This window comes from Lemur catta, chromosome 8, assembly GCF_020740605.2.
Source record: "Lemur catta isolate mLemCat1 chromosome 8, mLemCat1.pri, whole genome shotgun sequence".
Classification (NCBI taxonomy): Eukaryota; Metazoa; Chordata; class Mammalia; order Primates; family Lemuridae; genus Lemur; species Lemur catta.
In genome coordinates, this window is record NC_059135.1 from 83,050,300 (window position 1) to 83,074,697 (window position 24,398).

Here is a 24,398-nt window from a genome sequence, read left to right on the forward strand (position 1 = left end):
AGCTGCCTAAATTCTGTAAGCTTCAATTTTATCATCTACAGCAAGGATTGACAAACTATGGTCTGAAGGTCAAATTCTACCTCTTTCTGTTTTTGTAAATACTGTTTTATTGAGACTGAGCCACATCTATTTCTTTAAGCATTGTGTATGGCTGCTGCTTTCATATTGCAACAGCAGAGGTGACTAGTTGTGACAGAGACAGTATGGCTCACAAAGTTAAAAATATATACTATCCAGACCTTTATAGAAAACACTTGCAATATCTGATCTATAAAATGGGGATAATAGTACTCACTGCCTAAGATTATTGTATGGATCAAATGAGAGCACTACACAGTATTGACCATGCAGTGAGCCTTTGATAAGTGATAATGAGCTGTTTCTTTTAGAGAGGCTTAGTGCTAGGGTGAATAATAATAGCATGGGCTTAGAAATTACAAAGACCTAAGTTCAAAATCAACCAGGACACATATTACTTGTGGTTATTATTTGTGCCTCTCCATGCTTCAATTTGTTCATCTGTAAAATGTAGGTAATTATTACACCTATTTCAAAGAATTGCTCTATGGATCAGAAGGCCTGGAGCAAGAGATTAGCCATTGCTTCTACTATTACTGTTCTCCAACAAAGAAAGCACCATCATCTTCAGTGTATGAGATGGAAGTGGGAGGTAGGAAGACAGTTTCATCCTGAGAAATTCCACACAATAAAATATCCAACATCTTGAATCTTCCCAAGGATGATGTTTTCTCCGTGAGGTCAAAACCTCTGTGGCATGCAGGGAAGAGTAGATGCTCATGTGAATTTTTGTCTATTTGTTCATCAAACAAATAGAGCAGGTAACAATTGACACTTGGTATATGAAAATAGTCCCATGACAATTAAGGCAGAACTACCTAAACTAATGAACACACAGAGCCTGAAGGCCACTATGGATGGGGATGAGGTCATGAGACCTTAAAGAAAAACACCTACATTGAAATCATTATCATCTCCCCGACTCTGGCCCATTAGGTTCCTCTTCCTATGTTCCCTTTCCTGCTCCTATACTAAAATCCAGGGTCTTTGAAATGACTCACGAGGACTTCCGTAATCTGTTGCTTCCATGTCCCTTTGTGGCACATGAAATTATGTAATTTCACAATGTTCAACACATGGCACTGATTTCCCCAAGTGGAGATACAGTTCAGGGAGTGTCGAAGGCAGCTTCTTCCATTTTTCCTCCTGCTCTTCATAATCATCTTGGCTTTATAGGGATCTCTTCGCAGTCATCTTCCCCTTAGAGATGAACTTTGAGCAGCAGTCAGGAGTGGGGAACCTGCAGCCCATATGTGGCCTTCTAGGTCCTTAGGTGTGGGCTTCCGACTGACTTCAAATTTTACATAGCAAATTTTTTTATTAAAAGATTGCAGCAGAGAAAGATGAAGCTTTTCTTTTTCCTTTGGTGCTTAAAAAACAGCAATCTTTAAATCAGGAGGCTGCAGGTTCCCCAATCCTGAATGGGGGTTGGGGGTGAAGGACAATGTGATTAGTAAATGTTTTCATTTGACAAGATTATTTTAAGCTGTCTGTTAAATCAGAGTTTAGGAAGCTGAGGCTATAGCTGTGTATATTAGAAGTATAGCTCTGGCCCAGGAAAGTGCTGAATTATTCCATCTGGGGTTAGAATGTACTTTGCATTCATGTTTTTAATATACCAAAAGATGACTTGGAAAAAGAAACAATAAGATAAAATCTCTGAGTCTTATCATTCAAGAAAATTGAAATACTACAACACCAACTATTGTATTTCAGGGTATAAATTTTTGTTTTTCTGCTGTTGGAAATAACCAGGTGAAACCCATCCATACTTAGATGTATGCAAAATTAAAAGACACAATATATAGGCCACAGAGGTAGAAATTTGGCTCTGACTTTGATTTCACATATAAAACTCAAAATCTGAGAGCATGTCAAGGGTACAATTCTAAATGTAGTGATATATTAACAGAAAGTGGAAAGCAAAAAGAGAAAAGAATTGGAGGATCACGATTCAAAGGCTACCAACCATTATTAATAGCATTTGGGTATACTTCTTTCTTTCTTTCTTCTTTTTTTCTTTTTTCTTTTTAGAGACAAACTTTGGCTCTGTCGCTTGGGCTAGAGTGCAATGTTGTCATCGTAGCTCACTGCAACCTCAAACTCCTGGTCTCAAGTAATTCTCCTGCCTCAGCCTCCCAAGTAGCTGGGACTACAGGTATGGGCCACCATGCTTGGCTAATTTTTCTATTTTTTGTAGAAATGTGTCTTGCTCTTGCTTAGGCTGGTCTGGAACTCCTGGCCTCAGGCAATCCTCCTGCCTCAGGTCCCAGAGTGCTAGGATTACAAGTGTGAGCCACCGCACCCAGCCATATTTCTATATGTTTTGTTACTGTTCTTGCACAAGATTGTTCAAATAGGAATGTCAGAGCCTGTTTTTTCATTCATGTAATTCAGTTCCAGAGCCTGTCTCTTAATCAAAACAGGCTCTGACATTTCTAGTACGGCAATATTGTACAAATTCTTTAACCTCTCTGTTCCTTGATTTCCTAATCTATAACATGGGAATAATAATCATATCTGATACTACTGATATAAGGATGAGTTAGTTAATAAAGAGAACACTGAGAGAAAGGTATAGCATATTATAAATGCTCAAGAAATGTTAGCTATCATTGTTTTTCACAAAAAACAAGATAGATATATATTTTAAATGTAGATTAAAACACAATCTAAATAATCATATACATTCATTCGTATGTACACATCAGGAACACATATACATTAATATCAACAGATTCAAAGCAGTTTGGGAAAGTTATAAATTAAATATGAGGGAAGCTGATAGGATTGGGGATGCAGAGTAAAAGTGAAAATTACAAAACTGAATTAAGAATAAAAAGAGGATGTGGGTGGACTGGAGACAGGAGTGTGCAGTAACTCAGATCCTCTCTCAGGGAAGTTTAAATGTGAGACACAGAAAAGGTGGTTGACACAGGGGAGGAAATGGACAGTTAGGATCTCAAGCAAGAATCAGGAGAACAAAAGACAGAGTCACATGAATAGCAGAATCCTACAGTGAGGAGCCATGGCAGAGGGCAGAACCAGGAGCCGCTGTGTACTTCCTCCTGGAACAGAGGGGCTTCTCTTTGCTTCTGTAGCTTCCCATGTATCCATCAATGGGCCCCAATACCTGAGACTACTTCAATGTTTCCTCATTGTCTAAAATTAAAGATAGCCTAATAATATCTCAGTTCTCTTAGGCACTCCACAAAGAACATTGCTCAGGGAGGTGATAAAACACCAGTTCAACTTGAGATGTAAAACATAAGGACACAGAAAATTAGTGTTATGAGTTTCAAGATAACAGTTTTCTCTCTCTCCATTCCTGCACAGTACATTGGGTGGGGCCACAATGGAAAAAAACAGTATTTTTAAGATCTCTGTGCATGATGATCCATCATTCCACTACTTGTATTACATCAAGAATCTGCAAAGATTCAAAATACTTTAATTTCTTTGCACATCAAGAATGAGTTTTTTGGGATCTGAGGTTTTATTCCTGGTAAACAGGTGTTATGAAATAACATGAGCAAAGTTCCCAGCAGAGTGACTAACACATAGCATATACTCAAAAAGTTGCTATCTTTCCACTCACTTTCCTCAAGCATGGCTCTAATATTCAAGAAAAAGTTGTCAAAACTTATCAAATTAATTGTTTGCCACTTATATTGAATAATACAAGTAGGAAGGAATGTAACTGATGAGAAATCTGGAATGTAGCTACTGGGACTTAGATATTGATATCTAGATAAGGGACTTGGGGGAATACAGGTGGTATTATTGTGTTTTTCCATTTTTTTTTCTAGAAAAAAATTTTAAAACAGCAAAGAAAGAAAGGCACAGAACTGAAGTGCTTTCAGTGCAGATAGCACTGAAGAGTACATTTAAGATTTTTAGGCAATGAAATATAATGGGCCTATTGGCAAATGATTAAGTACATCTTAAAGAGAGAAAAAATGTTTTGCAGCTCTCATGAACTGTAGGGCTTAAGCGTTGACTTGAAGGGGAAGGAGGACAAGTGGACAGGTCAAAGTATAAATCTGAGAACAAGACTTGAATCAAGAGTAGGGAATGTACAATTCATCCTAAGGAGAAAAGACTAGCAGAAATTGAGGAACAATCATTGTAGCCACCATTATCTGTAGACTAATACACAAAATATGGAAAATAAACACAGTAAAGCACAGGCTCAGCTGCAATCAGTATAGGAAATATATCCTGCAGTTACATCCCTACATTGTCATGCCTGCCTGCTGAACAGCATCACTACCTGAAAGAAACATTGAGCTGGTAAGAGATCCATTCTCCTTGGAGGTTGTGTAACTTGGTCTGGGTTTCAAGCCATTGAGACATTATCTTTGCCCGGGGTGCTGAGCTTTGCCAGAGAGGATAATGCCACAGAAGATTAACACAAACCTATGGTAGTGCCTGATTCTGACCAAAATTCATGAACCTACTATTAAAAAGCTTGTGGATATTTCAATAAAGAAGTGGGCATCAGGTATCAAAATGGGCTCATTTTGATGAACTCGGGCAAACTGTTCTAATTTCTTTTTTGATAAAATTACTAGTTTACTAGACTGGTAGAAAAGAAAGAAGGGGATGCTATAGGCAGAAAGGAATCTGACAAAAACTCCCCTGATGCCCTCATAAACCAATGTAAGGAGCTAGATGGATTTTGGTAGCTATCCAAACAATGTTGATTAATGGACCAGTGCCATCCTGAGACCTATTTCTCTGCAACTGAATGCTGCAGGGGAAATGCTTGGTCCTATTTTGTCCAGCATTTTGATTAACAACTTGGATAAAGACACAGATGGCATGCTTATCAAATTTGTGGATGATATAAAGCTGAGAGTTATAGTTAATATGTTGGATGTCAGAGTCAAGATTTAACACCCTTTAAAAGCTGGAATAATTAGTTGCAACTAAGAATAGGAAAGGGAATACAGGTAAAAGCATAGTTCCACATTATGGTACCCAAAGAGTAACTGAACACATATACTCAGAATGGGAGATGCACAACTTTATAGCAGTTCCTAAAAAGCAGACTTCGGGAGTCTTTTGACTGCAAACTGAAAATGGATCAATAGTTACTATACAAATTAAATTATGCATTTCATTTATTGTAATGTAAATGTCATTTACTGAGAAATATTTAAGATGGTTTATAAAACAATACAAAACATGCAAAAAGGTAGTATTAAAATGGCCCAAAGAAAGTGGGAAAATGCAATACAATACTGCAAATATTGTATTCCTATTTATTCAAGAGACATTTTTTGAGCATTGACATTGTCCTAAGGAGTACTTTTTGCCTATTATACATCTACATCTACTTGTCTTTCACATTTTAGATCACATTTTCTTCTCTAGAGTGGTGTTTCCGTTCCCTGGCTTAAATGATGCCCTCTCATCCTTCTTATTATCTCATAGCACCTTTATCCTTTTTGCTTAGAGCCCTTAGGGCAATTTGAAATGACATATTCTGTGTATATATTTTCTTGATATCTCTCTCAACTACTAGACTGCCCAGAGATCACATCTGGTTTTTCTAACACTATATAGCCAAGGTATAACAGAGTTTTTGGCACATCACAGGTGTTCAATAAATATGTCCTACATGAATGAGTAAATGAGCCAAGAATTAGGGGTTAACAATCTGGAAGGGGAGAGGGACATGCAAAGCAATAAAACCTAATATAAACCATATTCTACATGAAGGTATGGTTAAATTTCTGGGAGAGTACAAAAACAGCCTGGTGAAGGTGGGGGAAAGGTGTTTTGAAGAAACTTACTTGAGTCAGGGTTCAAAGATGAGAAGAAGTTCACCTTAAAAAGAAAAAAAGACACCACACTGAGGAAAGAACATAGGCAAAGGAACGGAGTCTTGGAAGGACAGAAGGTGCGTGGGGAACAGTGGGAGGAAGTCCAGCATCGTTAGAGCATATGGTACGTGAAATGTGTGGTTGAAAATGACATTGGGACACTATGTTCCCTTTACTATCATTTAAGTGCTTATTGCCAAATGGAAGCATATTGGAGAAAAACAAGCACAAAGATGAAAAAGGTGAGAAAGTGTCATAGAAATCAGAATACAAAAAACTCTTGAATACTGAGCCTAGAAAATAAAACATGTTTAAGTGGAGGAGGTAATACATGTATTTTCAAATTTTTGAAAAGCTCTTATGCAGCCAATATTTTAGATTTAATTTTTAATTAATAAAGTTAATTTGGAACCCACGGGTGAAGGGAGCTCCACTTAGACTTAAAAAAAATAAAGATCTTTCCAATTTTAGAATTATTCATCTGACTTTTCTAGTAATGTGCTTTTCTTCTCAGTGAGGAGGTTTTAGCAGATTCCACCACAACCATGTCAGATAAAAACATTTCTTAGTGTTCTGTCTAAAGTCATCTCTTCCCCTTGTCAGCATCATTCTTATCACCTACCTTGCCGCCTATAAGCTATTCCAAAATCTATATTCCAAAGCTATAACTAAAGAAATTTTTTTCTCCTGACTTCAATCAGATATTTTCACGGGTGTGTGTGTGTGTGTGTGTGTTTAACATTTCTAATAATTGGTCTGCTCAGTCCTCAAATCATCCAAAACTGAGTTCTTCATTTCCTACTCACACGCTTGATATTTATCCTTGTTAATGTCACCATGCTTTACTAGCTCAGTTTTAAAATTATTCCCAAACCCACTGTGTTTCTGCATCTCCAGTGTCTTCCTGCCCCATCCTCAAGGTCGGCAACTTTTTCCGCTCTCTCAGGGACTACGGTCACTCTCTTCTGGCTGGTTTCTCTACCTTTAATTTTGCTTTTATCTAATCCAACCTCAACCTTGAAGCCAGAATTACTTTTCTAAAATAAACATGCATGGACTCTATCACAGCCCTGGTTAGGGCCCCTGGTTTCTAGGCTGTAGTGTCCAGACAGTTTGAGATTGCAGAATCAGTGGCAGAGAGAAAGGTAAGTTAGGGCCCTTGCTCCTGGGTTCTTCTCACCCCTAGGCAAGAAATCTTATCCTTGGACAGCTCCTAGACAAAGTCCCTTTCTGATGGGTGTGTTCAAGATAAACTGTATTGGGTAAATATGTCACCAAAGTAAAAACATTGAGGATTATTGGCCTAAAGCTGAGTTATGCAGCTGCCTGCAGCTATTTTCCAGAGGAAAATTTCAAAATTTATTATTTAAAATATTGTGTATCTTTCAGCTTATAGAGCTGTCTTGTAAGTGTAAGGAGGTTATGGTTACTTTTATGTTGATACATACTTAAGTAATTTTATCATAAAACTAATTTTAGTTAACACTGGAGCCCTGTTAGACATGAGTCCCTTAAAAAACAAGTTCAAACATTACTCAAGTTTGGGGGGAAAAAAAACCCTACCTTGAATAACAAAGCCTCTTTAGCATAAGTTCCTAAAGAGGTTTAACTCCAACCCACATTTCCATCCTAGTCTTCAATGACCTACATATACCTTAATCACACAAGGCCAGTCAATGGTATCAAACCACAATGCATTGTTTTCCCCTTTATTATTCAGATTAAATGTCCCCCTTCTCTGAGGTGCTATTCCTGAAACCTGAAACCACCCCAGAATTTATCAGTCTTAACAGAATACTCCATTCAAATTTTTCTTCTGATATGCTTCACATTTAATTAATTTACAAGTCTATTCTTATTCTCCAGACAATCGTCCAAATGAGTCAAAATTGCCAGTATCGATATTTTATATATATATGTGAATATATGTGTATGTATATGTATATGCACATAAGCACGTCTATTATATGTATATATAATACATACATAGACATGATTTATTTTTATATATATTTGCACCAAATTTTTCTTTTTCTTTTAAATTATTATAAATTCTTCATTAATTAGATCTGAAAAAATGATTTTTAATTTAAACAGCTTTACTGAGATATAATTCACATAAAATTCATTCATTGGAAATGTAAAATTCAATGTTTTTTGGTATATTCACAGAGTTGTACAACTATTACCACAATTTTAGGACATTTACATCACCCCAGAAAGAAACCCCATATCCATTAGCAGTCTTGCCCACTCTCCCCCATTGTCCCTCTCCCAGTACTAGGCAACCACTAATCTAAATTCTGTCTCTACAGATGTCTTAGTTCATTCCTGCTTCACAAAGTACTTTAGCCTGGGTACTTTGTAAATGATAGAAATTTGTTTCTTTCAGTTCTGGAGGCTGGAAAGTCCAAGATCAGTGTGCTGGCAGATTTGGTATCTGGTGAGGAATAGTTCTTCATAAATGACCTTCTTGCTGTGTCCTTACAGGTACAAACAGGTTACCTCAAACCCTTTCATAAGGGCACTAATCCCATTCATGAGGGTGGAGCCCTCATAACCTAATCACCTCCTAAAGGCCCCATTCTCAATACTATTGTGTTGGGGATTAAGTTTCAACATGAATTTTGGAGGGACACATCCACTCAAATCATAGCAATAGATTTGATTGTTCTGGACATCTCATGTAAATAGAATCATACATTACTTGCTCTTTTGTAATTGGTTTCTTTCATTTAGTATAATCATATCTGGTTTCATCTATGTTGAAGGAGGTATTAGTACTTCATTCTTTTAATTGCCTAATAATATATGTATATACTACATTTTAAATCCATTTTAGTTGATAAAAATTTGGGTTTTTTACTTCTCTGGATATAATGAGTAATGCTACTGAACATTTGTATACAAATTTTTATGTGGATGTATGTTTTCATTTCTCTTGGGTATATATTTCATCTCTGTTGGGTCATATGATAGCTCTGTTTACCTTTTTGAGGAACTGCCAAACAGTTTTGAAAGCAGCTGAATCATTTTAGATTCCCACCAGCAATGTGGGAGAGTTCCAATTTCTTCATATCCTTGCCAATACTTGTTTTTTATCTTTTTGATTATAGCCATGCTAGTGGGTAAGCAGTGGTATTTAATCAGGTTTTGTTTGCATTTTCTTAATGACTAAGGATCCTGAGAATCTTATCATGTGCTTATTGGCATTTTTTTTTTGTATTTTCTTTGGAGAAATGCCTATTTAGATCCTTGGATCATATTTCAACAATAAAAAGACAAATACTTTTATTTGTTGGCTTATAAGAATTCTGTATATAGTCTGTATACAAGACTCTTATCAGATATCCCATTTCTAAATATATTCTCCCACTCTGTACATTATGCATTCTTTTTTTTAGCTTTATTGAAGTCTAATTGACAAATAGAAATTGCATGTATTTGACGTGTACAATGTGATGTTTTGATACCCACATACGTTATGAAATTATTTCCATCAAGCTAAATATCACACCCTTCACCTCACAAATTTACCATTTTGTGTGTGTGTGGTAACCATCTTTAAGATCTACTCTTAGAGAATTTCAAGTAAACTATTATCAACTATAGTTACCGTGATGTACATTGGTGTACATTATTACTCCTGTTTGTACCCTTTGATCAGCATCCCCTCATTTCCCCTAACACCAACCACTGATAACCACTCATTGACTTTCTGTTTTTATGAGCTTGACTTCTTTAGATTCCATATATAAATGAGATGTAGTATTTGTCTTTCTGTGTCTGGTTTATTTCACTTAGCCTAATGCCCTCCAGGTCATCCATATTGCTGCAAATGGAAGAATTTCTTTCTTTCATAAAGTCATATAGCCGCAAAGCCATATAATGTTTCATCATATATATATGTATATATTATATATGTATATATTATATATATGTATATATTATATGTAATATATATATTTGTACACAAACACACAAATGCATACACAGCAAAATTTCTTTATTCATTTTATCCATTAATCTGTCAACAGATGCTTAAGCTGTTTCCATATCTTGGCTATTGTGAATCATACTGCAATGAATCTTTTAAGATAGTGATTTTATTTCTTTGGATGTAAACCCAGAAGTCAGATTGCTGGATCATATGTTAGATCTAATTTTAATTTTTTGAGGATCTTCCATACTATTTTCCATAACAGCTGAACCAATTTACATTCCCACCACACATGTATAAGGGTTATCTTTTCTCTAAATCTCACCAACATTTGTTATCTTTTGACTTTTTGATAGCAGACATTCAAATAGGTATGAGGTGATATCACATTGTGGTTTTCATTTGCATATGTCAGATAATTAATGAGGCTGAACAACTTTTCATATACCAGTTGGGCATTTTTCCATAGAAAAATCTCTATGCAGGTCATTTGTCCATTTTTCAATTGGGTTATTTGTTTTTAACTACTAAGTTGTATGAGTTCCATATATAATTTGGATATTAATCCATTATTGGAAATATGCTTTGAAAATATTTTCTCCCATTCTGTGGGTTACCTCTTCATTTTCTTGGTTGTTTCATTTGTTACATAGAAACATTTTAGTTTGACATGGTCACACTTCCTTATTTTTTCTTTTGTTGCCCATGTTTTTGGTGTCATATCTAAAATATCATTGACAACACTGTTAGAGAGCTTATTTTTATTATTTCAGCATATTACAGGGATATAAATTTTTAGGTTAAATATATGGCCTTTGCCCATCGGAGTTAGAGCTTTGACTGTGTCCATCCCACAGACAGTGTGCACTGCACCCATTAGGTGTGACTATACCCATCCCCTCCCACCTGCCTGACACCCGATGAATGTTACTACTATCTGTGCATGTAAGTGTTGATCAGTTAATACCAATTTGATGGTGAGTGCAGGTGGTGCTTGTTTTTCCATTTTTATGATACTTCACATAGTAGAATGGACTCATTGAACTCTATCCAGGATAATAAGAGAGCTGCTATATCACCATTGTTTTTTGTGGCTGAGTTGAACTCCATGGTATACATATACCATATTTTTATTAATCCACTCATGTATTAATGGGCACTTAGGTTGTTTCCTCATATTTGCAATTATAAATTGTGCTGCTATACACATTCTAGTGCAGATGCCTTTTTAATAGAATGACTTTTTTTCCCTTGGGTACATTCCCAGTAATGGGATTACTGGATCAAATGGTAGCTCTACTTGTAGCTCTTTGAGGTATCTCCATATTACTTTCCACAGAGGTTGTACTAGTTTCCAGTCCCACCAGCATTGTATGAGTGTTCCTATCTCTTGGCATCCACACCAACATTTATAGTTTTGGGACTTTTTGATAAAAACCATTCTCACTGGACTTAAGTGACATCTCATTGTGGTTTTGATTTGCATTTCCCTGATGATTAGAGATGTTGAGCAATTTTTCATATGTTTCTTGTCCATTAGTCTGTCTTTTTATAAAAAGTTTCTGTTCATGTCGATTGCCCACTTTTTAATGGGGTTGTTTGATTTTTTCTTGCTGATTTTCCTAAGTTCTAAATAGATGCTGGTTATCAGCCCCTTATTGAATGTGTAGCATGCAAATATTTTCTTCCATTCTGCAGGTTTTCTGTTTGTTCTCATGACAGTTTCCTTAGATGTTCAGAAGCTTTTTATTTTGCTCAGGTCCCATTATTTATTTTTGTTGTTGCTGTGATTGTCTTTGGGGCCTTCTTCATAAATTATTTCCCTAAGTCAATGTCTATAAGAGTTTTGTCAACATTTTCTTCTAGAATTCTCATAGTTTCATGCCTTAGATTTATGTCTGTTATCCACTGTGAGTTGATTTTTGTGACAGATGAGAAGCGCACTTCCTATTTTAGTCTTCTACATGTGGCTATCTAATTTTCCAAGCACCATTTATTGAATAAGGATTCCTTTCCCCAGTGTATGTTTTTCTCTCCTTTGTCAAAGATTAGATGGTTATATGAGGATGGTTTTAGATCTGAGTTCTCAGCTCTGTTCTACTGGTCTATCTCTCTGTTCTTGTGCCAGTATCATGATGTTTTAGTTACCAAAGCCTTGTAGTATAACTTGAAGTCTGGTAAATTGATGCCTCAAAATTTGTTCTTTTTTCTAAAGATTACTTTTGCTATATCTGGTCTTTTTGGGTGCCAACAAAGTATAGAATTATTTTTTCTAGATCTGTAAGAAATGATGTTGGTATTTTAATAGGGATTGCATGGACTCTGTAGATCACTTTGTATAGTACAGACATTTTAACAATGTTGATTCTGTCAACCCATGAGCACGGTATGGTTTTCTACCTGTTTACTTCCTCTGCTATTTCCTCCCTCAGTGTTTCGTAGTTCTCCCTGTAGAGGCCTTTCACCTCCTTAGTTAAATATACTCTTATGTTTTTTATTTTCTTTGTTGCTATGGTGCAGGGTATTGAGTCTTTGATTTGGTTTTCAGTTTGACTGTCATTGGCGTACAGGAATGCTACTGATTTCTGTACATTGATTTTGTAACCTGAGACTTTGCTGAATTTGTTTATCTATTCCAGTAGTCTCATAGAAGAATATTTCAAGTTTTCTAGATATAAGATCATATCATCAGCAAAGAGTGATAGTTTGACATCTTCTGCCCTCATTTGGATGCCCTTGATTTCCTTCTCTTGTCTGATTGCTCTGGTCAGGCCTTCCAGCACTATGTTGAATAGAAGTGGTGATAAAGGGCAACTTTGCCTGATTCCAGTTCTAAATGCAAATGATTTCAATATTTCCTTGCTCAATATGATGTTGGCTGTGGGTTTGTCATTTATGGCTTTTATCATTTTTAGGTAAGTCCCATCTATGCCTATTTTTCTTTTCTATTTCAGCTTATCATCATGGGAGTACAAAAGTTCAGGCCACATACACTGCCCATGTCCCGTCCATCCCCCTGAGTCAGAACTTCAAGCGTGTTCATTCCCCAGGCAGTGCGCATTGCACTCATCATGTAGTTATACCCCCATCCCCTCCCCCCATCCCCCAACCCCCCGAGTCACAACATTCAAGTGCAACCATTCCCCAGACGGTGTGATTTTATTAAGCATTCTTATCATAAAAGGGTGCTAAATTTTGTCAAATGTTTTTTCTGCATCTATTCAGAGTATCATATGGTCTTTGTTTTTACTTCTATTTACGTGGTGAATAAATTTATAGATTTGTGTATATTGAACCATTCCTGCATCTCTGGGATGAATCCCACTTGGTCATGATGGATTTTTTTGACAAACACCTGCATTTGGTTTGGTAGCATTTTGTTGAGAATTTTTGCATCTACATTTATAAGGGATATTGGTGTGTTGTTTTGTTTTGTTTTTTGTTGAGTCCTTTCCTAGTTTTAGTATCAGGGTGATGTTGGCTTTATAACATGTGTTCAGGAGAGTTCCTTCCTTCTTTGTGTTGTGGAACAATTTCCAAAAGATAAGCACCATTTCTTCTTTGTGTGTCTGCTAAAATTTGGGTGTGAAACCATCTGGTGTGGAACTTTTCTTTTTAGGAAGGCTTTTTATTGCTGCTTCAATTCCAGTACTTGATGTTGATCTGTTCAGGAATTCTATTTCTTCCTGATTGAGCCTAGGGAGGCTGTGTGTTGCTAAGAATTTGTTCATTTCCTCCATGTTTTCAAGTCTATGGGCATAGAGGTTTTTATAGTATTCATAGATGATATTTTGTATTTCTGTGGTATCAGTTGTAATTCCTCCTTTTTCATTCCTCATGAAGCTTATTAGAGTGCTTTTCTTCCGCTTCTCATTAATCTAACCAGAGGTGTGTCAATTTTGTTGATTTTTTCAAAGAACTGACTTTCTGTTTTGTTAATCTTCCGTATTATTTTTTTTTGTTATCTATATCATTTAGTTCTTCTCTCATCATTGCTATTTCATTTCTTCTGCTGGGTTTGGGGTCAATTTACTCATCCTTTTCCAGTTCTTTTTTTTTAATCTTTATTTTATTTTATTTTTTATTGATATGAGACAATTTATTAGATTGTTGATTTGTGATATTTCTGTATTTTGGATGTATGCATTTATGGATATAAATTTTCCTCTCAGGACTGCTTTAGCTGTGTCCCACAGATTTTGATAACTTGTATCTACTTTATCATTTAGTTCAAAGAAATTTTGATAACCTGTGTCTCCTTTATCATTTAGTTCAATGAATCTTTTGATTTCCACCTTAGATTCCTCCTTAACCCAATAATCATTCAGCAGAAGCTTGTTTAGTTTCCATGACTTTGTGTAGAGATGAGAGTTTGTGTTGGCGTTGATTTCTAATTTTATTCCACTATGGTCTGAGAAGATTCATGGTATAATTTCTGTTTTTTTAAACTTGTTGAGACATGCTTTGTGGCCTAGGATATGGTCAATCTTAGAGAATTTCTCATGAGCTGAGGAGAAAAATGTATATTCAGTTGTTTTGGGGTACAATATTCTGTAAATGTTAGTCAGGCCCATTTGTTGTAGAGTTCTGTTTAAGTCCATTTTTTCTTTGTTTATTTTCTGTTTGGAGGATCTGTCCTATTCTGTCAGAGGGGTGAGGTCTTCAGATAGATCTGTGTGGCCGTTTATCATTTTATTTAGATCAAGTAGGATTTGTTTTATGAATCTCAGTCCCACTGAGTTAGTTGCATACATAGTTAGAATTGTTTTGTCTTCTTGTTTAATTGTACCCTTCACCATAATATAATGACCATCTTTGTCTTTCATTATTTTTATTGATTTGAAGACTAAGTTATCTGAAATCAGAACTGCTATGCCAACTTTCTTTCTTTTGGCTTCCATTTGCCAGGAATATTGCTTTCCATCCCTTCACCTTGAGTCTGAATGCATTCTTGTAGGTTAGATGTCTTTCCTGAAGACAGCAGATGCTTGGCTTATGTATATTTATCCATTCAGCCAGCCTATGTATCTTTAGTGAGTAGTTCAAGCCATTCACATTTATTGAAAGAATTGATCAGTGGGGTAGATTTCTGTTCATCCTGTTGAGTTGAACTTTATTGCTTTGTTTTCTCTCTTGAGCCATTGTGTTATCTGGCCTTTGACCTTTAGCTTTCAGATGATTTTACACTGGTAAGTGTCTATTTTGCTGATCCATGTGTAATGCTGTTCTGACTACTTCCTGTGGGGCTGGTCTTATCTTGATGAATTCCCTGAGTCTTTGCTTGTCTAAGAAGGTCTTTATGTCTCCTTCATATAAGAAACTTAGTTTTGCAGGGTAGAAAATTCTAGGTTGGGCATTATTCTCTTTGAGAAAAGTGAAAATGGGGCTCCAGTCTCTTCTTGCTTGTAAGGTCTCAGTTGAGAAGTCTGCAGTGATTTTGATGGGTTTTCCTTTGTATGTTATCTGCTTCTTTCACCTTGCAGTTCATTTGATGACCTCTTTCATGTTTATTTTTGCCAGTCTGATGACTATGGGTTGTGGTGTCTTTCTGTTTACAATGAATCTCCCAGGAATCCTTTGAGCTTCTTGTACCTGCATACCTATATTTCTAGCAAGGCTAGGGAAATGTCCTCCATTACATCCTCAAATAATTTATCCAACTCTGTGTATTTTCTTCTTCACCCTCAGGGATATCTATAATTCTCATGTCTATAATTCACATAATCCTACATTTCTTGTAGGCTGTGCTCTTGTCTCTTATTTCTCTACTCTATCTCTGTGACTGACTTGTTTAATTGAAAGGTGTTATCTTTAATCCCTAAGATTCTTTCTTCTGTTTGATCTACACTATGCTTGAGGCTTTCCACTGTGTTTTGTAATTCCTTGAATGAATTCTTCATTTCCAGAAGTTCTGTTTGATTTTTCTTTAAAATTTCTATTTCTTTAGTAAATTTTTCTTCCAAGTCCTGGATTTTTTTTTTTTTTTTTGGTGTGGTTTCTTTGTGTTGGGTATCCATTTTCTCTTTCATATAATTAGAGCTTTTCCCCTATGTTTTCTTCTAGGAGTTTCAGATCTATTTGCAAATCTTTAATCTATATTGAATATATTTTTGTGTATGGCATGAAAATCTAATATAATGATTTCTAATTTACCCAACACAATTTATTAAAAAGACTATTTTTCCCCATTGTGTATTCTTGGTGTCTTTGTCAAAGAGTACTAGAGAGTCATATGCATGGGTTTATTTCTGGGCTTTATAGTCTGTTCCATTAGTTCATGTGTCTGTTTTTAGGCCAGTATTATATTGTTTTGATTAGTATAGCTTTGCAATATAATTCGAAATCAGGAAGTGTGATGCCTCCAGCTTGTTCTTGCTCAAGATTCTTTTAGCTATTCAAGGTCTTTTAGAGTTCCATACAAATTTTAGGATTTTTTTCCTATTTCTGTAAAATATGCCATTGGAATTTTGATAGGGATTGTATTGAATCTGTATATCACTTTGGATAGTATGAACAATTTAACAATATTGAGTCTTCTGATCCATGGACACAGGATATCCTTCCATTTATCCTGCCATCTTCCATTTTTTCATTAATGTTTTATAATTTTCAGTGTACAAAGTTTTCACTTTCTTGCTTAATTTTATTCCTAAATATTTTATTCTTTTGGATGCAATTGCAAATGGGATTTTTTAAATTTCTTTATTGGACAGTTTGTTTTTTGTGTATAGAAACAACTGATTTTTATGTTGATTTTGTATCCTGCAACTTTATGAATTAGTTCCAATAGTTTTTTTGGTGAAATCATTAGGGTTTACTACATATAAGATCATGTCATCTGCAAATAGAGTCAATTTTACTTTTTGCTTTCTGGTTTAGATGCTTTTTATTTCTTTTGCTTGCCTAATTGCTCTGGCTAAGACTTCCAGTACTATGTTAAGCAGAAGTGGCAAGAGTAGGTATCCTTATTTTATTGTCCTGATCTTAGAGGAAAAGCTTTGAACTTTTGACCACTGAGCATGATTTTAGCTATGGGCTTGTGACATATGGTCTTTGCTGAGGTACATTCCTTCTATATAGTTGTCCCTCAGTGTCCATGGGCATTGGTTTCAGGACCCCTTAGAGATACTAAAATCTGTGATGCTCAAGTCCATTATATAAAATGGCACAATATTTGCATATAACCTACTTATATCTTCCCATTTAATTTAAATCATCTCTAGATTACTTTTAATACCCAATACATTATAAATGCTATGTAAATATTTTATATTACATTATTTTTATTTGTATTATTTTTATTGTTACACTGTTATTTTTATTGTTCATTTTTTCAATATTTTTGTTCTGCTGTTGAGTGAATCTGCCAGTGTGAAATGTATGAATACAGAGTACCAACTGTACCTAATTCATTGAGCGTTTTTATCATGAAGGATGTGGAATTTTGCCAAATGCTTTTTATGCATCTACTGAGATGATCATATGATCCTTCATTCTGTTAATGTGGTATACCACATTTATTCATTTCTGTGTATTCATCTATCCTTGGTTCACAGGGATAAATCCTACTTGATTGTGGTTTATAATCCTTTTAATGTGCTATTGAATTTGGTTTGCTAATATTTTGTTGAGGAATTTTGGATCTATCAGGGATATTGATATCCACAAATCTTTGCTGGGATACTTTATAAAATACTCGCTTAATCACTTTGGTTAATAAAGATTAAACTTTCAATTGCTGAGTATATTCTCCCAGCTCAGCCAAAATAAACTTGTTCACATGTAGTTGTAACAGAAATATTTCAATTATATAAAATTGAACACACATACAGATAATATAAACTTTCTAAATGCATTAATATTATATTCACTTTTTCCTATTGTTTGCAAACATGTAAATGATATTTATTCTTTAGAGATTCTTTAGATTATGATGATGATTATTACTTTGTTTTGTCTATCATACCTTCTTATGTATGACACCAATTAATGAAATTATAATAGCTAAGCTGCAAATGCTACGTTATATCTAGATGATATATTAATGAAAATAATTGCTTATCAAAATCAATTATAATTTATCTGGAATCAGATATAAAACATTACATTTTCACTTTATAATTTGATAAATTAACATTTATTCACATTTTTTTTATCACTGGATCACTTAGAAAGTTGTTCTTTCTGCATTCTTTTATCCTTTCAAAAGCATTGGTTATCCACTTGTCACTATGTAATTTCATTTTCTCTATTCCCAAAGTGTATATCAAGGGCAAAACAGAACAAGATTTTCTGGTTTTTTTTGTCTGTATTGCACAGGTGGTTTCTCTATGGATTGGCTTTTGTTGTAAACAGCTGTTCTTCCCAAAAGGCTGTTAAAACACATACACACACACACACACACACACACACACACACGCACTTCAGAACCTGTATATATGTATATGTGTGTTGACTCTTGTCATATCTAAACTAGCCTTTTTGTTCATCCAGCTGACATATATTGAGAGCTTGCATCAGGCCAGACTCTGTGTTAGGCATTGGAGGTGGAAAAATGAACATGATTCAGTCCTGAATTTCAGTGAACTCTCAATTTAGTAAGAGAAATAAAAATCTATTAATACAAGGAAATTTTCCTAAAAAGAAGCAAAAAGTAGAAGAAGGGGATGTACTTCCTGCAACAGGCAGCACCTATTCTTATCCCAGAGAAGGAGGAGTCTCATGAAAGGAGGGAAAGTCAAGCCAGGTAGACTACACACTCAGGGAAGCCCTTGAGGGTCCGGAGAAGCTGCTATGTAAAGGGGAGACCAGGGAAGATTGCAAGCTAGCTCGTGGCATGGTCACATTTGCATATCAGTGTGATGGCTTATGGCTCTTGGATTGACAGGTATCAGGTGGACACGTCAAGACAGAACAGTATAACATCTACTGCCAGGTGCAGTGGATAGCAAAAGAAAATGGAAAAGATTGAGAGATTCTTAGGAGACAAAATTACTAAGTCCTGATGATCAGTCATGTTTTTAAAATTATATTTTGAATGTCTACTAACTTTCAGAAACTATTCTATGTGCTGTACATACAGCAGTGGAAAAAAATGAAAGAAAGGAAAACAAGTGTCCACTCTCTTGGAACATTATTCTTTAGTGGAGGGAGAGAGGTAATAAACAGTAATTTCAAAAAAATAAATATATAATATGTTAGTTGGTGATTAAGTGCTATGACAGCAAATGTAGACTGGTAAGGGGACTAGGAAGTGGTGAGGAGGGTGGATTTATTAGAGGAGTTGCAAAGACGTGCTCTGGGAGGATACTGAGCAGAGACCTGGATGAAGGGAGAGATAAAGGCTGGGCCAGGGAGAAAGAAAATGCAGTGTGTCGGGCTGTGGGAGTAATTTTTTGCCTTGTTCATGGACGAAAAAAATCACTGAGATAAGAGACACAGTTGGGAGTAACTCATCTCAAGCATCTTAGTTTTGGCAAACTAGGTAGTCCCAGTCAACATCTGGCCGGCTGTCACACAGATAGAAAATTTGCATGAGGCAGTGATGGGACTTATTAGGAAACAACAGTGACTGACAGGACATAGACACAAATTCCATTTTTAAGTTTTTTTTTTTTAAATGAAGCACAAGTTTAATATTTGTCTTCACTGTGATGTTCCCAAAGTCAAACAGACATAGCTGTGATTATCTACGGTTTGAACCATCCATGGAATCCACTAGAATGGATCATTCAGGATGTATTGAGTTGTGTTCCCACAGGTCTGTGTACCACAGGGGCCTTACAGGACACCACAGCATGAAGAATAATGATCCTCAGGAGGAAGTCTCCCTGTGTCATCTTGGGGACTTCCAAATGCGAATAGAAGACAAAGTCCATGTAAGGGCTTAGGACTCACCATTCTTATTAGGAAAACGAGATAGGGGTCACCACTTTGAACCTCAGTCTGTTCATGATGAAAATAGAATTCTCAATGTCACGTTAATTCATGAATATATACAGGAATTACAGGCTGGGCATGGTGGCTCAAGCCCATAATCCTAGCACTCTGGAAGGCTGAGGCAGGAGGATTGCTGGAGGTCAGGAGTCTGAGGTTGCAGTGAGCTATGATGACACAACTACACTAAAGCTGGGGCAACAGAGAGAGACTCTGTCTTAAAAAAAAAAAATTACGTCTTCATTAGTGACAATTAAAAGTTTTTTCTTTTCCTTTGATAGATGGGTATGTATCATGTCCCTAGAGGTAACACAATGGGGTATTTTCTCTTGCTATTAAAAAAGAAACAAAAAACTCACCTTTTTTGAAAAGATGTACTGTAAAACTATCTTAACACAAATATAATAAGAGCTATGAGCCTATAGTAAATCTTTATTAAAGCATTATTTTCATTCGGTGAAAATATTTTAGATTCCCTGATAGGTTTTGCTATTGCACTGCAAATTCATTTAAGTTACAGATGTTGCCTCTTCTTTGAAGATATTTTCATTTCTAACCTGAAATTATTATCTTCTAAATTAAACCCTTCATAAATCTATGCAAAATTAAAGATAAATGATAATATGTAAAAAAGATGATTTCCATTTGGAATAATCTTATTAATTCTATCCACAAATTATATCTTAAAACTACTTCTCTATTTCTGCATTTCCATTTCCCTAGTATAACTCACCATCGTGTCTTGCCTTGACTAACTGCAATAGTTTTCCAGTGGTTTCCTTGCCCCTTTCAAGCCATTCTATACACAGTAGCCAAAACTGATCTTTACAAAAGCTAAATTGGATCACATTACCTACCCACTTCCCAGCTGATGACTAAACTTAAATTGGATCCGCAATCTTTGGCTTGTCTCATAAGATTCTTCTTCTTCAACCTCACTTCACACAGCTCTCCCCTCACTCTTTGTACTCAAACCATAGGGCTTCCTTTATTTTTTTCCCAGAACATCTTTGCTGCCTTTCATTTTCTGGGCATCCCACTAAGTGTGATGGCCTTGCTGTGTACTTTGCACATGACCGGCTCCTTCTCACCCTGAACATATTAGGCTGATACCACTTCAGTGAGGGCTTCCCTAAAGTCTATCTGAAGATTTTTCTCTCCAGCATCTTCAGAGCTGACCAAGACTTGAAATTCTTTTTATTTATTTATTTCTATCTCCCAGTGGGCAATAAAATCTATGCATCCCTGATTTCCTCATAACTGTACACACAAATCATATCAGTCCGAGTACATAGCAGGTGTTCAATATATAGGTTTTAAAAATGAATGGATAAATAAAACAATATGCACATAAAAGCTGAAGAACAAAGATTACAGTCATTTTAAAATGGGTCCATTAATTGCTTACTATATGTTTAATGTTTCCGGGAGTCAAATCACCTAAAACAATTAATAGAAGCTAACCTGGGAAACATACATAGAGCAATGATGGAACTAATTAAACATTATTAAATTGCATTCATATAATGCTATGGGTATATCTGAAATAATGATGAGCTAATACATTAGCAATAAAAGAACTATCATGTACTTGACTTGTAAATTAGAATCAAATGCAAATTGCCATTCCTGGTATTACTGAGAAAGCTTATTATTAATAGTACATAAGACTTGATGATTAATACCAAAACCTATCCATTTATTTTCAGAGTTTCCCAGTCAAACCTGAATTCTCTCCATACTACTCTGTAAAATTCCTCAACTGTTTAGTCTTTAAAAAAAGGCAGTGAAAGAAGAAAATATAGCAGGAAATTCATAAGCTTATAATTATCAGTTTCAGCTTTTTCACCAGCATTCATCCCAGCTGTACTTAACTTTCATTCCTTTCTCTATTCACCCATATCTTTCAAATTCTTCCAACTAAGGTTCAAGAACAGTCTTCTCTCTAACATCTCACAAAACTTTCCCAGATTGCCTCTTATTTTTCCTACAGCTTTATTCTATTAACTTGGGTGTACCTACACCTTGCATTGTAAAACATTTAAAAATCAATGTTTTCATTGGTATTTTGTCAACTACCTTAGAAGAAATTCAAGGTCTGATGTCTTCTGTGTATACATCAGAACAACAAAACAGCATAAGATACATTCATTTGTACTAGACTTTGGCTTTCTTAGCGAAGTAGAGCAGCCATGCTCACCACCAGTAAACAGGTGGCCAATAAACAAAGGTGAAGTATAGAATGCAGTGAGTCAAGGATCCAAAACCATCACATTGCAGATAATCACTGAGATACAGATGTGTGCATTTTATATGTCCACCTTTTGTGAGAGGCACTCTGTTATTGACAAAGGAAAGCTAAAACAATTATTCCAGAACAAAGCTACTAATTATAGACCTGGAGAAAAAGTTACTGAGCTGTGTCAATATTCTCATCTGTTCCTCCTCATCCATCTCCTTACCAGAGCTGCTGCAGTGTGAGGGGTCAACAGGTCTTCCATTCTTATCAGAGCAGGCTACTGCTCGAAAGCGCATGCCTTCTCCACACTCTCTGCTGTCTCCTTGCACGCGCAGTCCTCGCGGAGGCTCCCTTCTGCCTTCTGGAAGGATGCAATCTGACCAGTTTCCATAAGGTTGGGATATAAATGCATCACAAGGACATACTTCTGTCTCCACCAGAGGGTACAGGTCAGCATCCTGGCATTTCTCCTTCTTTCTGCTTTTCCCTGTTCCAACAAGAGACACTGATGTATTAATTTCATATCTGCTGTTTTGTTAAACAGTCACTCATATTTTTGTACTGACAAACTCTTAGAATATTAAGTGTTAAATAAAATAAAGCCTTTTTTTCATTCTTTTTTGTTATCCATGAAAGTAAATCCTAGGACAGTGGAAGCAGCTCCCAGGGCAACTGTGAAATTCAAGTTAAATTGAAAGAAAATAGAAAATGGTTTCATGAGTGACACAAAATACTTAGAAGGTGTTTTCTATAGTGGCTCAAAAGCTAGAAAATTCTTGTTAATTTATTTAATATTATTTTATCCATAGTTTACTGATAGAGATTGATTACCTTGTCTTCATTCTCCTTGAAACTAGTAAGTTGCCAGGGAAAACAACAAAAGGGTCTAACTAGTAATTCACTCTCTTTTTCTTCAAATTTTTAAAAACTGAGTTTATTTATTCAAGAAGCAAAATGATATCCTCCTGTACAATGGCCCTGGGGTGAGAGCAGGGGTCCCTTGGAGTGTGATGGACAAAGCTGAACTTATTTTTGTCCCTTTTATCAGGCAGCTCTCAAATGTTGACACAAATAATAAATTGAAATAAATGATCAAATCGTGTTGGAAAATTTTATCAGAGAAAGAGCTATGACTTCCACTTTGACAGACCCTTTCAACTTAGGTATTTTAGAACATGACTTTACCTTACCAGTTTACCTTGATGGACCTTTTAGGTGTGAGCCCAACTTTGAGTAAGACAATGCACCTGTGAACACCTGATAGTCCTGTTTAGTGGATTCTAGGTCAGCCTGTAACTGGATTCAATGTTTCTGCCAACACATTTCCTCTAGATGACTGAAAATTTTCGTAGATCTAATAATTCTACCTTTTGTTTTCTCAGTAGTCATTAGCTATAGCCATGCCTGGTTATAAAAAAATGTAGGCAGCTTTATTGTTCTATTTCCAGTGTTTATGGCTGCTTTGGAAATGTCTGATACCACATGACACATGGGCTACTTTCTCGTTGTCAGACGGTTTGCATCACACACTCTACCATTGTCAACTGAGTGATTGGGTCTATGGTCTGCCTTGATGCTTGTGTCCACGATAAATAATCAGGATTCCTGCAGGAACTGCAATTATTGTGGCAGTAGCTTCACCATAGTTCTGTCCCTCTGGGAGGAGGTATTCACTTGTCTCTACTGCTAGGGACACTTAGACTAAGTTTGAGAAGTAAAGCCTCCATCATAGGGTGAGAGATATACAGTGGGTGGTGATTGGCTCCTTCCTATCACCATTTAGTATGTCCAAGTCTCTACTCTTTCCAAACTTCCATAAAGTATTGTTGAAACCCCTGTATCCATTTCTTCAGTTTGCACTGTTTTCGCAACCCACGTAACCCTGTATACTGAGTCTATCTATTACTTGAAACCACTCTCAACAAAGTGATAAGACAAACAAACAATAGCAACAACAAGAAGAAACAAAACCCTAGACTATCTGTTTATCCTTATCTTTTAGACTTGATCACTCAACGATAGCTCAATCTGTTGTCTACATCTTCAATATTCAAATAACCTTTCCAAGTTTTATCATACATATCCTACATTTCTGTCCTTCACCCTCAGCCCATGCCGTACCATTCCTTTGGCCACATATTATTTATTTGTTTATTTGGTGAATTCTTCTTCTTTACCTTTCTCAACTGAGAGAGGCTCCTCAACTGAGAGGGCTCCTCAGGGTCCCATCTTAGGTTCTCTTCTCTTCTGATCCTAAATCTTCACCCACTTGAAGAGTTTAAATTGACATCTAGATTTCTTCAATCACAAATTTTATCTTCATTCCAGATTTCTTGCTCAAGCTTCTGAGTCATAAACTGAAAATCTAGACCTA

General features: G+C 35.8%; 1 protein-coding gene across 1 annotated transcript in view; it reads right to left on the reverse strand.

Annotated features, from left to right (window-relative positions):
• The window catches only part of THSD7B (thrombospondin type 1 domain containing 7B), a 718,374-nt gene that overhangs the window by 218,091 nt on the left and 475,885 nt on the right, over window positions 1-24,398 (reverse strand). Inside the window, exon 13 of the mRNA XM_045559264.1 lies at window positions 22,248-22,511. Coding sequence (XP_045415220.1) covers window positions 22,248-22,511 — 264 coding nt within the window. The remainder of the gene's footprint in view (window positions 1-22,247; window positions 22,512-24,398) is intronic.